General features: G+C 42.1%; 1 protein-coding gene across 1 annotated transcript in view; it reads left to right on the forward strand.

Annotated features, from left to right (window-relative positions):
- Window positions 1-12387, forward strand: part of usta (uronyl 2-sulfotransferase a) — a 159544-nt gene extending 147157 nt beyond the window's left edge. Inside the window, exon 8 of the mRNA XM_029631924.2 lies at window positions 10776-12387. Within this exon, the coding sequence (XP_029487784.1) occupies window positions 10776-11068 (293 nt within the window). The 3' untranslated portion in view covers window positions 11069-12387. The remainder of the gene's footprint in view (window positions 1-10775) is intronic.
- The last annotated feature ends 3215 nt before the right edge of the window (window positions 12388-15602 follow it).

A 15602-nucleotide genomic window follows, 5' to 3' on the forward strand; every position in this document is an offset into this window, starting at 1 on the left:
GTGTGAGTGAAAAAGGATAGAGGTTGCAAATCCCAGAGCCCATGTGTGTTTGTGAGCAGGGGTTGTGAGAGAGAGAGCTTTCCATTTTGTGCAGATATGGGATATACATTTTAAAGTAAATTATTCATATTTATTTATTTACTGTCCTATCATGATGGAACGGTCCCCAACTCTATACCCCAGACACCCACCTGAGAGACCCATACACTAAGGAGAAGTCCTTATTTGTTTTGTGGGCCTACTGCAAGTAGCCTATATGCAGCAAAATCAGAAGATGAATGTGGTCAGAGACCTACTAAAGCAGCACCGCCCTCTCAAGATTAATTTTATAATAATTGCGCTAACAGTTGTTGCCGTCTCACCAAAACTGCTTGCCTATTGTCCTGTAGCCCATCCCAGCCTTTTGCAGGTATACAATTTTACCCCTGATGTCCTTACACATCTCTCTGGTCTTGGACATTGTGGAGAGGTTGGAGTCTGTTTGATTGAGTGTGTAGACAGGTGTCTTTTATACAGGTAACAAGTTCAAACAGGTGCAGTTAATACAGGTAATGAGTGGAGAACAGGAGGGCTTCTTAAAGAAAAACTAACAGGTCTGTGAGAGCCGGAATTCTTAGTGATCAAATACTTATGTCATGCAATAAAATGCAAATTAATTATTTATATATATGAATTGCTATATCTCATACAAATTGAGATGAGGGAGATGGAAATGCTTTTGGCTAGATGGGTCCCGGTCTCTCGGGGGACGGGGGTGGTCTGCCAGTCACTGGGATGACAACCCAACTTGGGATGGGGAGGGATTTTAGCGGGTGGAATAGTAGGGTACAATTGGAGGAGCAATTTACTTAGAGGCGATGCAAATATCAAGGTATAGCTACATGGGCACTGAATCAAACATATACAAACATATATTATGATAAATAGATTTAGAACTGGTATTTCATTATGGTAAATGGTGAAATAAGTATAGTCAGTTATAATTGTAATGGCTTAGCAGATAATAAGAAAAGACGGTCAGTATTTGCCTGGCTAAAAGATAGGGAATATAATATATATTGTTTACAGGACACTCATTCAACTATTTTAGATGAAGTTGTGTGGAGAAGGACAGTGGGGGGTTGAATGTATTTCTCCCATGGGCAAAGAAATTCAAAAGGGGTGATGATATTAATGAACAGTTACTTCGATCCAAATGTGCAAATTGTCCAAACAGATCCTCAAGGTAGATGGATGATTTTAAACATATTATTGAACCATAAACAGATATGGCTCATTAACCTATATGGTCCAAATAACGACGATCCACGCTTCTTTGAAAAAATATATAATAATAGATCAACCCCACAAGCAATACAAGACTATTATTGTGGTGGGAGATTATAATACGGTTTTAAATTTCTCTATGGACCGTAAAGGAAATCACACTACAAATTATCACCCTCATGGATTAATGGATACAGTTTAAGTTGGAACTTTACATAGACCTTAGCTAAATACATTTAAACTCAGTTTTTCATAATTCCTGACATTTAATCCTAGTAAAAATTCCCTGTTTTAGGACAGTTAGGATCACCACTTTATTTTAAGAATGTGATATGTCAGAATAATAGTAGAGAGAATGATTTATTTCAGCTTTTATATATTTCATCACATTCCCAGTGGGTCATTAGTTTACATTGACTCAATTAGTGTTTGGTAGCATTGCCTTTAAATTGTTTAACTCGGGTCAAACGTTTCGGGGAGCCTTCCACAAGCTTCCCACAATAAATTGGGTACATTTTGGGCCATTCCTCCTGACAGAGCTGGTGTAACTGAGTCAAGTTTGTAGGCCTCGTTGCTTGCACACGCTTTTTCAGTTCTGTCCACAAATGTTCTATAGGATTGAGGTCAGGGCTTTGTGATGACCACTCCAATACCTTGACTTTGTTGTCCTTAAGCCATTTTGCCACAACTTTGGAAGTATGCTTTGGCAGATCCATTTGCGACCAAGCTTCAACTTCCTGACTGATGTCTTGAGATGTTGCTTCAATATATCCACATAATTTTCCTACCTCATGATGCCATCTATTTTATGAAGTGCACCAGTCCCTCCTGCAGCAAAGCACCCCCACAACATGATGCTGCCACCCCCGCGCTTCACGGTTGGGATGGTGTTCTTCAGCTTGCAAGCCTCCCCCTTTTCCCTCCAAACATAACGATGGTCATTATGGCCAAACAGTTATATTTTTGTTTCATCAGACCAGAGGACATTTCTCCAAAAAGTACAATCTTTGTCCCCATGTGTAGTTGCAAACCGTAGTGTGGCTTTTTTTATGGCGGTTTTGTAGCAGTGGCTCCTTGCTCTCTGAGCGGCCTTTCAGGTTATGTCGATATAGGACTCATTTTACTATGGATATATAGATAATGTTGTACGTGTTTCCCCCAGCATCTTCACAAAGTCCTTTGCTGTTGTTCTGGGATTGATTTGCACTTTTTGCATCAAGGTAAGTTCATCTCTAGGAGACAAAACATGTCTGCTTCCTGAGCGGTATGACGGCTGCGTGTTCATGTGGTGTTTATACTTGCGTACTATTGTTTGTACAGATGAACGTGGTACCTTCAGGCGTTTGGAAATTGCTCCCAAGGATCGACCAGACTTGTGGAGGTACACAAAAAAAATTCTGAGGTCTTGGTAGATTTCTTATGATTTTCCCATGATGTCAAGCAAAAGAGGCACTGAGTTTGAAGGTAGGCCTTGAAATATCCTGACCTTGTGAGATATACATGGTGGAGGCTCAATCAAGCTAGTCGTCATGATTATGTCATTCTCTCTGGCACCAAAAGTTTAAAATGTTTTGATAGGGGACAGAATGCGGTCAGTCCATCACATAATTCGCGCATATATTACTCTTACAGAATTTCTACGTGGCTGAGGATATTGTTTTACTAGGAAAGAAGAATTTATAACGGACTATTTCCTGACATAACATAGATCCCCTTATTGTATGGGACACTTTTAAATGTGCCTTTAGAGGCCATGCAATTCAGTACTCATCTCTAAAACAAAAGCATTTTAGGTCGAGTCCATATTAACAAAGGAAATGTAAGGAATAATTGTACAGTTAGATAGCAATAACAACTGTACCATAGAGGCTCAGAATAAGTTAAAACAAAAACCAAAAGGAATGGAGGAACTTATTCAAGAAAGATCTAACCGTAATATATTATAAAAATAAACCAAACTGGATGTTATATGGGGAAAAATGCACCAAATTGTGTTTTTTTATCTTAAACATAGAAATGCTACCAAAACAAATTTACTGAAACTTTTTACAAATGATTGTTACCCATGATTCACCAAATGATATTTTGAAAGAGGAAGTATAGTACTTTAAGCATATATTTTCGTTTCACTCTCCTCCATCTCCACTAAGCGAAGCTATTTGCATGGATTTTTTCCCTATTGATAATGTAAAATTAACAGCTGTACAGAAAGATTACAAAGGAGGAACTTCTTGATATAATTAAAGCCTTTAAGTCCAGGAAAACTCCAGGGCTGGATGGCATACCAGTGGAGGTGTACCAAGCGTTTTTTGATATACTCAGTGGACCGTTAATAGTATGTTTGTGCCACTCTTATATAAATGGTAGATTATCGAACACTCAACAAGAAGGTCTGATATCATTATTACTGAAACAGGATCCAAGTGGTAAATATAAAGATCCAGTCAATTAAAAAAATTGTGGGCCTCTTACACTTCAGTGTTGTGATGGAAAAAGTCTAGCAAAATGCTTAGCACATAGAACTTTAAAGGTTTTGTCGGATATTATTCATCCTAATCAGACAGGTTTTTTACATGGATGATACATTGTTGGCAATATAAGACTGAAACAACAGAACACTATGAAATATCTGGGAAGCCAGGCCTGGTATTCATAGCTGACTTTGAAAAGGCATTTAATAAAGTACGACTGGAGTTTATATATAAATCCCTGGAATATATCAATTTTGGAGAATCACTTATTATGGGTTAAAGTTACGTATAGTAACCCTAGGTGTAAAATAGTAAATAATGGCAACACCTCAGAAAGTTGTCAACTGTCAATAGGAGTAAAACAAGGTTGTCCACTATCGGCACATCTATTTATTATTTCCATTGAAATGTTTGCTCTTAAAATCAATTCCAACAATAATATTAAGGGATTAGAAATCCAGGGCTTAAAAACTAAGGTGTCATTGTACGCTGATGATTCATGTTTTCTTTTAAATCCACAAAAATTGAATCCCTCCACAGCCTCAGAGGCTCTAGATACTTTTTCTAACCTCTCTAGATTAAAACCAAATGATGATAAGTGTACTATATTACGTATTGGATCACTAAAAAGTAAAACTTTTACATTATCGTGTAGTTTACCAATAAAATGATCTGACGGTGATGTGGACAGACTCGGTATTCATATCCCGAAATAAAGAAATTATCTCACTGCAATACATTTTAATAGAAAGTTTAATACTTTTTTGGTTACTACATGATTCCATATGTGTTATTTAATAGTTTTGATGTCTTTACACACTCTTGGCATTCTCTCAACCTGCTTCACCTGGAATGCTTTTCCAGCAGTCTTGAAAGAGTTCCCACATATGCTGAATACTTGTTGGCTGCTTTTCCTTCACTCTCCGGTCCAACTTATCACAAACCATATCAATTGGGTTGAGGTCGGGATTGTGGAGGCCAGGTCATCTGATGTAGCACTCCATCACTCTCCTTCTTGGTGAAATAGCCCCTACACAGCCTGGAGGTGTGTTGGGTCATTGTCCTGTTGAAAAACAAACGATAGTCCCACTAAGCGCAAAACAGATGGGATGGCGTATCGCTGCAGAATGCTGTGGTAGCCATGCTAGTTAAGTGTGCCTTGAATTCTAAATTAATCACAGACAGTGTCACATGTAGTGCACCCCCACACCATCACACCTCCTCTTCCATAATTCACGGTGGGAACCACACAAGTGGAGATCATCCGTTCACCTACTCTGCGTCTCACAAAGACAGTGGTTGGAAACAAAAATCTCTAATTTGGACTCATCAGACCAAAGGACAGATTTCCACCGGTCTAAATGTCCATTACTTGTGTTTTTTGGCCTAAGCAAGTCACTTCTTATTGGTGTCCTTTAGTAGTGGTTTCTTTGCAGCAATTCGACCATGAAGGCCTGATTCACACATTCTCCTCTGAACAGTTGATGTTGAGATGTCTGTTGCCTGAACTCTGTGAAGCATTTATTTGGGCAGCATTTTCTGAGGCTGGTAACGCTAATGGACTTCTTCTCTGCAGCAGAGGTAACTCTGGGTCTTCCTTTCCTGTGGCGGTCCTCATGAGGGCCAGTTTCATCATAGCGCTTGATGGTTTTTACGACTGCACTTGAAGAAACGTCTTGAAATTTTCAGGATTGACTGACCTTCCTGTCTTAAAGTAACGATGGACTGTTCTTTCTCTTTGCTTATTTGAGCTGTTCTTGACATAATATGGATTTGGTTTTTTTACCACCCCTACCTTAACTTTTAACAAGGCACACCTGTTAAATCGAAATGCATTCCAGGTGAGCACCTCTTGAAGCTGGTTAAGAGAATGCCAAAGAGTGTGCAAAGCTGTCATCAAGGTAAAGTGTGGCTACTTTGAAGAATCTTGAAGAATTTGTTTAACCCTTTTTTGATTACTACGTGATTCCATATATGTTATTTTATAGTTTTGATGTCTTCACTATTATTCTACAATGCAGAAAATAGTACAAATAAAGACAAATCCTGCAGTGAGTAGGTGTGTCCAAACTTTTGACTGGTACTGTAAGTGTTGTTTATTAGTTTACTCCAATTAGGTGAGGGGTGGTAGGGTTTGCAGGAAATAATACAATTAAATATATATTTTTAAAAGATATGTGTGTCTAACATATAATATACACACACAGTGCCTTGCAGAACTATTTATCCCCCTTGGTGTTTTTCCAATTGTGTTTGTCTTCAAGATATTTGAGACTGGGACGGAGGTTCACCTTCCAGCAGGACAATGACCCTAAGCATACTGCTAAAGCAACACTTGAGTGGTTTAAGGGGAAACATTTAAATGTCTTGGAATGGCCTATTCAAAGCTCAGACCTCAATCCAATTGAGAATCTGTGGTATGACCTAAAGATTGCTGTACACCAGCGGAACCCATCCAACTTGAAGAAGCTGGAGCAGTTTTGCATTGTAAATGGGCAAAAATCCCAGTGGCTAGATGTGCCAAGCTTATATAGACATACCTCAAGAGACTTGTAGCTGTAATTGCTGCAAAAGGTGGCTCTACAAAGTATTGACTTTGGGGGGGAGGGGGTAGTTCCGGCGCCGACAGAGATGGCCGCCTCGCTTCGCGTTCCTAGGAAACTATGCAGTTTTTTTTTTTTTTTACGTGTTATTTCTTACATTAGTACCCCAGGTCATCTTAGGTTTCATTACATAGAGTCGAGAAGAACTACTGAATATAAGATCAGCGTCAACTCACCATCAGTACGACCAAGAATATGATTTTCGCGACGCGGATCCTGTGTTCTGCCTTTCAACCAGGACAACGGAATGGATCCCAGCCGGCGACCCCCCCAAAAAAACGACTCTGTAAAAGAGGGAAACGAGGCGGTCTTCTGGTCAGACTCCGGAGACGGGCACATCGTACACCACTCCCTAGCATTCTTCTCGCCAATGTTCAGTCTCTTGACAACAAGGTTAATGAAATCCGAGCAAGGGTAGCATTCCAGAGGGACATCAGAGACTGTAACGTTCTTTGCTTCACGGAAACATGGCTCACTGGAGAGACGCTATCAGAGGCGGTGCAGCCAGCGGGTTTCTCCACGCATCGCGCCGACAGAAACAAACATCTTTCTGGTAAGAAGAGGGGCGGGGGCGTATGCTATGGCTAACGAGACGTGGTGTGATCAAAGAAACATACAGGAACTCAAATCCTTCTGTTCACCTGATTTAGAATTCCTCACAATCAAATGTCGACCGCATTATCTACCAAGAGAATTCTCTTCGATTATAATCACAGCCGTATATATTCCCCCCCAAGCAGACACATCGATGGCTCTGAACGAACTTTATTTGACTCTTTGCAAACTGGAATCCATACATCCTGAGGCTGCATTCATTGTAGCTGGGGATTTTAACAAGGCTAATCTGAAAACAAGACTCCCTAAATTGTATCAGCATATCGATTGCGCAACCAGGGCTGGAAAAACCTTGGATCATTGTTACTCTAACTTCCGCGACGCACATAAGGCCCTGCCCCGCCCTCCTTTCAGAAAAGCTGACCATGACTCCATTTTGTTGATCCCTGCCTACAGACAGAAACTAAAACAAGAAGCTCTCACGCTGAGGTCTGTCCAACGCTGGTCCGACCAAGCTGATTCCACACTCCAAGACTGCTTCCATCACGTGGACTGGGATATGTTTCGTATTGCATCAGAAAACAACATTGACGAATACGTTGATTCGGTGTGCGAGTTCATTAGAACGTGCGTTGAAGATGTCGTTCCCATAGCAACGATTAAAACATTCCCTAACCAGAAACTGTGGATTGATGGCAGCATTCGCGTGGAACTGAAAGCGCGAACCACTGCTTTTAATCAGGGCAAGGTGACTGGTAACATGACCGAATACAAACAGTGCAGCTATTCCCTCCGCAAGGCTATCAAACAAGCTAAGCGTCAGTATAGAGACAAAGTAGAATCTCAATTCAACGGCTCAGACACGAGGTATGTGGCAGGGTCTACAGTCAATCACGGACTACAAGAAGAAAACCAGCCCAGTCACGGACCAGGATGTCTTGCTCCCAGGCAGACTAAATGACTTTTTGCCCGCTTTGAAGACAATACAGTGCCACTGACACGGCCTGCAACGAAAACATGCGGACTCTCCTTCACTGCAGCCGAGGTGAGTAAAACATTTAAACGTGTTAACCCTCGCAAGGCTGCAGGCCCAGACGGCATCCCCAGCCGCGCCCTCAGAGCATGCGCAGACCAGCTGGCCGGTGTGTTTACGGACATATTCAATCCACCCCTATACCAGTCTGCTGTTCTCACAGGCTTCAAGAGGGCCACCATTGTTCCTGTTCCCAAGAAAGCTAAGGTAACTGAGCTAAACGACTACCGCCCCGTAGCACTCACTTCCGTCATCATGAAGTGCTTTGAGAGACTAGTCAAGGACCATATCACCTCCACCCTACCTGACACCCTAGACCCACTCCAATTTGCTTACCGCCCAAATAGGTCCACAGACGATGCAATCTCAACCACACTGCACACTGCCCTAACCCATCTGGACAAGAGGAATACCTACGTGAGAATGCTGTTCATCGACTACAGCTCGGCATTCAACACCATAGTACCCTCCAAGCTCGTCATCAAGCTCGAGACCCTGGGTCTCGACCCCGCCCTGTGCAACTGGGTACTGGACTTCCTGACGGGCCGCCCCCAGGTGGTGAGGGTAGGCAACAACATCTCCTCCCCGCTGATCCTCAACACTGGGGCCCCACAAGGGAGCGTTCTGAGCCCTCTCCTATACTCCCTGTTCACCCACGACTGCGTGGCCACGCACGCCTCCAACTCAATCATCAAGTTTGCGGACGACACAACAGTGGTAGGCTTGATTACCAACAATGACGAGACGGCCTACAGGGAGGAGGTGAGGGCCCTCGGAGTGTGGTGTCAGGAAAATAACCTCACACTCAACGTCAACAAAACTAAGGAGATGATTGTGGACTTCAGGAAACAGCAGAGGGAACACCCCCCTATCCACATCGATGGAACAGTAGTGGAGAGGGTAGTAAGTTTTAAGTTCCTCGGCATACACATCACAGACAAACTGAATTGGTCCACTCACACAGACAGCATCGTGAAGAAGGTGCAGCAGCGCCTCTTCAACCTCAGGAGGCTGAAGAAATTCGGCTTGTCACCAAAAGCACTCACAAACTTCTACAGATGCACAATCGAGAGCATCCTGGCGGGCTGTATCACCGCCTGGTACAGCAACTGCTCCGCCCACAACCGTAAGGCTCTCCAGAGGGTAGTGAGGTCTGCACAACGCATCTACCTGCCCTCCAGGACACCTACACCACCCGATGTTACAGGAAGGCCATAAAGATCATCAAGGACAACAACCACCCGAGCCACTGCCTGTTCACCCCACTATCATCCAGAAGGCGAGGTCAGTACAGGTGCATCAAAGCTGGGACCGAGAGACTGAGACACAGCTTCTATCTCAAGGCCATCAGACTGTTAAACAGCCACCACTAACATTGAGTGGCTGCTGCCAACACACTGACACTGACTCAACTCCAGCCACTTTAATAATGGGAATTGATGGGAAATTATGTAAAATCTATCACTAGCCACTTTAAACAATGCTAACTAATATAATGTTACATACCCTACATTATTCATCTCATATGCATACGTATATACTGTATTCTATATCATCGACTGCATCCTTATGTAATACATGTATCACTAGCCACTTTAACTATGCCACTTTGTTTACATACTCATCTCATATGTATATACTGTACTCGATACCATCTACTGTATCTTGCCTATGCTGCTCTGTACCATCACTCATTCATATATCTTTATGTACATATTCTTTATCCCCTTACACTGTGTATAAGACAGTAGTTTTGGAATTGTTAGTTGTTGGTTATTACTGCATTGTCGGAACTAGAAGCACAAGCATTTCGCTACACTCGCATTAACATCTGCTAACCATGTGTATGTGACAAATCAAATTTGATTTGATTTAGTTATGCACGCTCAAGTTTTCAGAATTTTATTTGTCTTATTTCTTGTTTGTTTCATAATAAAAAATATTTTGCATCTTCAAAGTGGTAGGCATGTTCTGCAAATCAAATGATACAAACCCCCAAAATGTTTAATTCCAGGTTGTAGGGCAATAAAATAGGAAAAATGCCCAGGGGGTGAATTATTTAGCAACCACTGTCTGTGTGTCTGTGTGTGTGTGTGTGTGTGTGTGTGTGTGTGTGTGTGTGTATTTATATATTTCTATTTAAGCAATAATGCCCAAGGAGGTGTGGTATATGGCCAATGTACCACGGCTAAGGGCTGTTCTTATGTATGACACAGCCCTTAGACGTGGTATATTGGCCATATAACACAAACCCCCCCAAATTGCCTTATTTCTATTATAAACGGGTTACCAACATAATTAGAGCAGTAAAAATATTTTGTCATACTAATGGTATACAGTCTGATATTTATTAAATTTTTTATTGAACCTGTATTTAACAAGGCAAGTCAGTTAAGACCAAATTCTTATTTACAATGATGGCCTACACTGGCCAAACCCGGACGGTGCTGGGCCAATTGTGTGCCGCCCTATGGGACTCCCAATCATGGCTGGATGTGATACAGCCTGGATTCGAACCAGGGACTGTAGTGACACCTCTTGCACTGAGATGCAGTGCCTTAGACCGCTGCACCACTCGGGATATAACACAGCTATCAGCCAATCAGCATTCTGGGCTCGAACCCACCTAGCATATAAATATATTTTTACCCAAAAAATACATGGGGGATTGGAAGTGATGCAGACAATTACATTGATAGAAGCTACAATCTATACACAATATTAAAGCTGATCTAGCCACACAAAAAAAAATCTTCACTTTGATGGCTGACAATGTCTCCTCTTCACATTTTAACCATACATCAGTAACTTCCTGGTGTGTTTCTTTGTCTCCTCCCCTTCCTGCAGACTACATGAAGATGGGGAACATGACTGGCACGGTGCGTAAACACACACCCACTCTGGAAGCTCTTCAGGTGTTATACCACCGTATGCGCTACGAGTACGACTTCTACAACTTCATCCGAGAGCAGTTCCACCTGATGAAGAAGAAGATTGGCCTCAAGTCGGTCTCCCGACCCACTGCCCACCAGGCCTCCTTCTTAAGAGAGCTGGCCGTCCGAACCCCAGAGCCCCTTGACAAAGATGAGGAGTTGGAAACCGACCTCGAGGACGCCAACAGCTGGTTCGTCCAGCCCTGACAGGTCCCGTGGCGACTGAAGACTTTACCAGCAGCTGGTTGGCTGGAGGTGGCATGAGAAGGGGGCGGGGAATACGCCCTGTCTGTCAGCATTCCCAGGAGGACGATTGGTTGGGGGTGTGTGGATCCTGATGCCCGTGTTTTTACGGGCTCCATTTTCCGTTTGGCTCGGACTCTCTGCTCATGGCTGAGGACCTTGGGAGTGGGCGGATGGATGGATGGATGGATGGACGAACTGCCATATTTAAAGATTGACGGATTGAAGATTGAAGATTAATGGAATCTTTAAAAATATAACTTTGGTTGTTTTAAGGTTTGATTTGACTTGGTTTAGCTCAAGTGTGACAGTGTCTATGGATAACAGAATCGGTTTACTTTGCTTAACAGACGTTGAAATGATATAAGACGGTCAAATGGCAAGAAGAGCACCCAACTATGAATTCAGAGAATTCCAAACGTGTGCCTATGATTGGATTAGACATTTATCCAACTGACAATATATGAAGATGGGTTGAATATTTTGGGACATAACTAGGGAAATATTGAGGAAATATTATGTTCATTGGTGAAAATGTATGTTTGTCCTCAATTGTCGATGTTTCCATAAGACAGAGCATTAATGTTTGACATCCTACAACAACAATAAACACTCAAAGAAAAATATTTTATTAAAAAGATAGAGCTGAAGGATGAAACATTTTAATCCAAAGCTTTACCTGAACTCACCAAATGATATTACCATTTGTTAAGTCTTAACTCAGTGCACTTAATCTTATTTTGATGTTGTTCAACTTCAGATGTCTACTTTGTTTTCTCTGTTTCCAAACTCTCTCCTGACTCTCAGTTCTACAGTATTTCATAGTGCAGCCATGGTGTTACACTTTGGTCATTTTAGGTAACTTAACATCCAGAGAATAAATGGCCACAACAACAAGCGATTACCTAGCATTAGTACCAACACTATGCCGTACAACATGCCAATCTAATATACAGATTGTGGTAGGGCCTATGTAGTCATTGTCATTGTCTTCCGGGTGGATTTTGTTATTGACAGTTTAATTTATTCTTATTATTATTATGTATTCATTTACATTCCAGATAAGATTCTCAGGAAAAAAAAGGTTTCTTACAAAGTTGAAATAATTTGTACTTTTAGGATTCTTACAACTATCTACTTATTCATACTATCTAAAGATGAGTCAAAGGTCCAACATAAAATATGATCAGCTTAAAGAAATGTCTAAACTGTTTTACAATGAATGGAATCCATGAATTTCAATATCCTCAGAGAGTTTTCAAAATAAAAACCTAACAATTGCAGTTGTCTGTGCTTTCCCTCTCATTCTTAATTATACAAAGGAGTGCTAGCCTATTGTTTTCCAATTCGAGAGGATACATTTAATGTACATTTACCCACCTATCTCTGGATCCATGAAAGAAATGCAGCCTCTGTTATGTGCTAACAACGTGATGAACCTGAAGTACTGGGTTATTCCGGTGTAAGTGCTGTTCCAGTTCCACTTGATTAAGAAGAAAATTGGCCTCAAGTCGGTCTCCCGACCCCCTGCCCACCAGCCCTCCTTCCTGAGAGTAAAGGCCCAGTCTTCAACACCCCAGAGACCCCGAAGAAGGACGACCAAGACCCAAACAGCTGGTTGGTTACCACAGAAAAAGATGACTCAACCATTGAGCAGTGATCAAATCTGGAAAGAAAAGTTTACGTCAGAACACTGCCAGTTTCCATTGACACTAACTGATAACAGCCATTGTTGCTATTTTGGAGTCGGAAGCTTACTCCTCCATCAGACGTCCCTGTGAATCTCTTGGGTGCCCTGAGAACCGCTTAATATGGACAGTGGATGAGATTGGCTGGACGTGGTGTGATTAGGGGGCGTTTGCATTACAATCACAGAAGTAAGATTAGCCAATGCTGATCCCAACTTCAGGGGAAAATTAGAGACATGGATAGAGGGTTTGTGGGGGGTTGAAGGGATGAAGGAATTGGTGTGTTGAGAAGAAGACCAGGAGATGGGAGGGAATGTGGAGGGGTTGTTGGGGTCTACAGACTGTCTACAGCTGTTGAGCCATTTAGGGAGTTGGCCCACAGAGAAATCAGCTCGCTTCTATGTATTTGATTGTAGCTCCCACATTGACCAGCAGATGGCGGCATCTCCAGTTCAGCTTGACTGACAGGTCAACCAAGACTTCAACTCTAGGTCACCTCTGGTGAACTCTGAAGACATTGTCTATATGGAAAATTAATATGAAGTAGCTAGTCCACTATATCAAAACTTCACAAACAATGTCCATATGAAAAATATATTGAATATGGGTTTTAATGTGTGTCGCCTTCTTATTTATGGGCCCTTTATTTCCACAGAACAGTGGTCACATTTGGCGGGAATATGGAGGTCAAGGACATGAGATTGTTTTGGGATCAGTGCCAGTGCCACTACCTAAAATACCTATGTAATTGACAGGTATCCTAGTTTGTTCTAGTTTTCTTGGAATAATGACTTAGTGAGGCTCTCTGCACATCCACACTGCCTGCCAGACACTGCATAATGGGACCAAACTATTCCTGTTACTGGGATATGTGTACATGTCACCATGGGTTTGTGCGTGCCTGCGTTTGTTCATGGGTGTGTGTGGATGCGTCTGTGCATGCTTGTGTCAGTATGCTAGTCTAAGAGGGGTATCCTACGAAGCGAGCTTGATCTACTTAGGGTTTTCTAAAGCTAGTCAGCTTCAGTTAGCTTCACATTCCTATACGGCTTCATCTGTACTATGATGGTGGATATTGCTCGTCCACCTGCCAGTAACTCTAGCAGGCGTATAACTGCGCGTGCATGTCACACATGGCTAGTCGACCGCCGAACTCTTCATTGAGACAATCCTGAAACATCAAACTATGATTTTGTGCAAAAATCAAAATGAAATAATAGTTATCTTGCATATTCAACGGGCTATGTTGTGAAATAGGATTTTAGAAGTGCTGTCTTTACATGTTAATGCCACTTTGGTGTGCTTATCAATGCACAAATACCTGTTTTCCCATTCCTATTGATCATAGAAAAGTTTTACATTGCTTGAAGTTTAAAATGCATTCTGTAAGTGTAATGTGATATATTTTAACATTACTGTTTTTTTTAACAACAACAAAAAAGTGTTTGATTAACCAAATATTTAATCAGTCATCTTCCTCAAATTAAGGAGATGATGATCAAATCTTTGCAAGAGGGAGGGAATCTGATTTCATTGGTCCTCAACGCGTCGCTCAGTCATTTAATTCAGGGTAAGTGGAGTTAGCCTGCCCCTGAGCAGGTTCATTCTGAAGGATTCTTTGCCATAGAAATTTACCAGGCTAAAAGGTCAGCTTTCGTATGACCGGTTATCCCGAGTAGACCAAAGTGACTTTGCCAAATCTTCAAACCTGCTTCGTAGGATACCCATAAGGTCAGTATGCCGTAGATCAAATGAGCCTGACTTAAGTATTTATGTTGCTGCTATTTCTGTTACATAGAGAAATGAGCTGGTGGAAGAAAGCAAGAGGGAGAGGAGTGTGAGCTGCTCCTCACACACACACTCCTCTCCCTCTCGCTTTCTTCCACCAGGGCCCATGCACCAGTTCATTTATCTTTCTCAGAGTCCTTGGCCTGCAAGCGCTGGTTTCCTTCTCTTTCTCTCCCACCCTCTTTTCATTACCCTTCGCTCTGTCACAAGCCTCACTGCATAGGGTCTAATGGTGACCAGGCTCTGTATAGATGACCACTACAAAGCCTACCACTGATAGCATAAAATGTGTGTGTACAAGTGAAGTCTGTATCAGTGTCTGGTAGAGACACATACACCACAGATACTCCGGATGCTAATACTTGAGCAATCCAGATGAACACAGATGACAGATGACTACTGTGTTTGAGGTAGTGTGTTTGTAGCTGTGGTGTAGAAGATGGAGCTGGCAGTGAAGACCCCCTCCTCCTCCCCTCTCCAGCAGCGAATGGAAAGCTGTGTGTGTCGATGGACTTGCCCTGGGCTCACTCCACACACACAGTAACTCTGTATACACACTCTGTCCTCCACACACATAATAAAAAATTAAAGGCATGAGCTGGCTCACACCAGTGGCGCTCGATGTGAGTATGGCCTCATTTCTATTACAGCATATTGGATGACCACCTTTCATATTTCATTCACCCAGCTCAATGTAACATCAATTTAACATTTCCCTATACCTTTCATGAGGTTGCTACAACCTAGCCTACGAATGAAAGTGTGAATGTAGGTGCACAGGCCAAGATAAATTAGCGTAATCAAGGTGACAGACAGTGACACATTCAACACTGCTTGCCTGCATCTAGCTGATGTAGGGTGTAATCATTAGTCCAACAGTTGCAAATGTGAGTGTCTACGTTTGAGAAATGTTTTTGTGCTGGGAAGAGAAGCTTTCTCTTTTGGAGCTGTGAGATTACATAGAATACAGTATAAAGGCTTTATGAACACATTTGATTTAACTAGGCAAGTCAGTTAAGAAC

Source organism: Oncorhynchus nerka, linkage group LG24 (assembly GCF_034236695.1).
Source record: "Oncorhynchus nerka isolate Pitt River linkage group LG24, Oner_Uvic_2.0, whole genome shotgun sequence".
Taxonomy (NCBI): Eukaryota; Metazoa; Chordata; class Actinopteri; order Salmoniformes; family Salmonidae; genus Oncorhynchus; species Oncorhynchus nerka.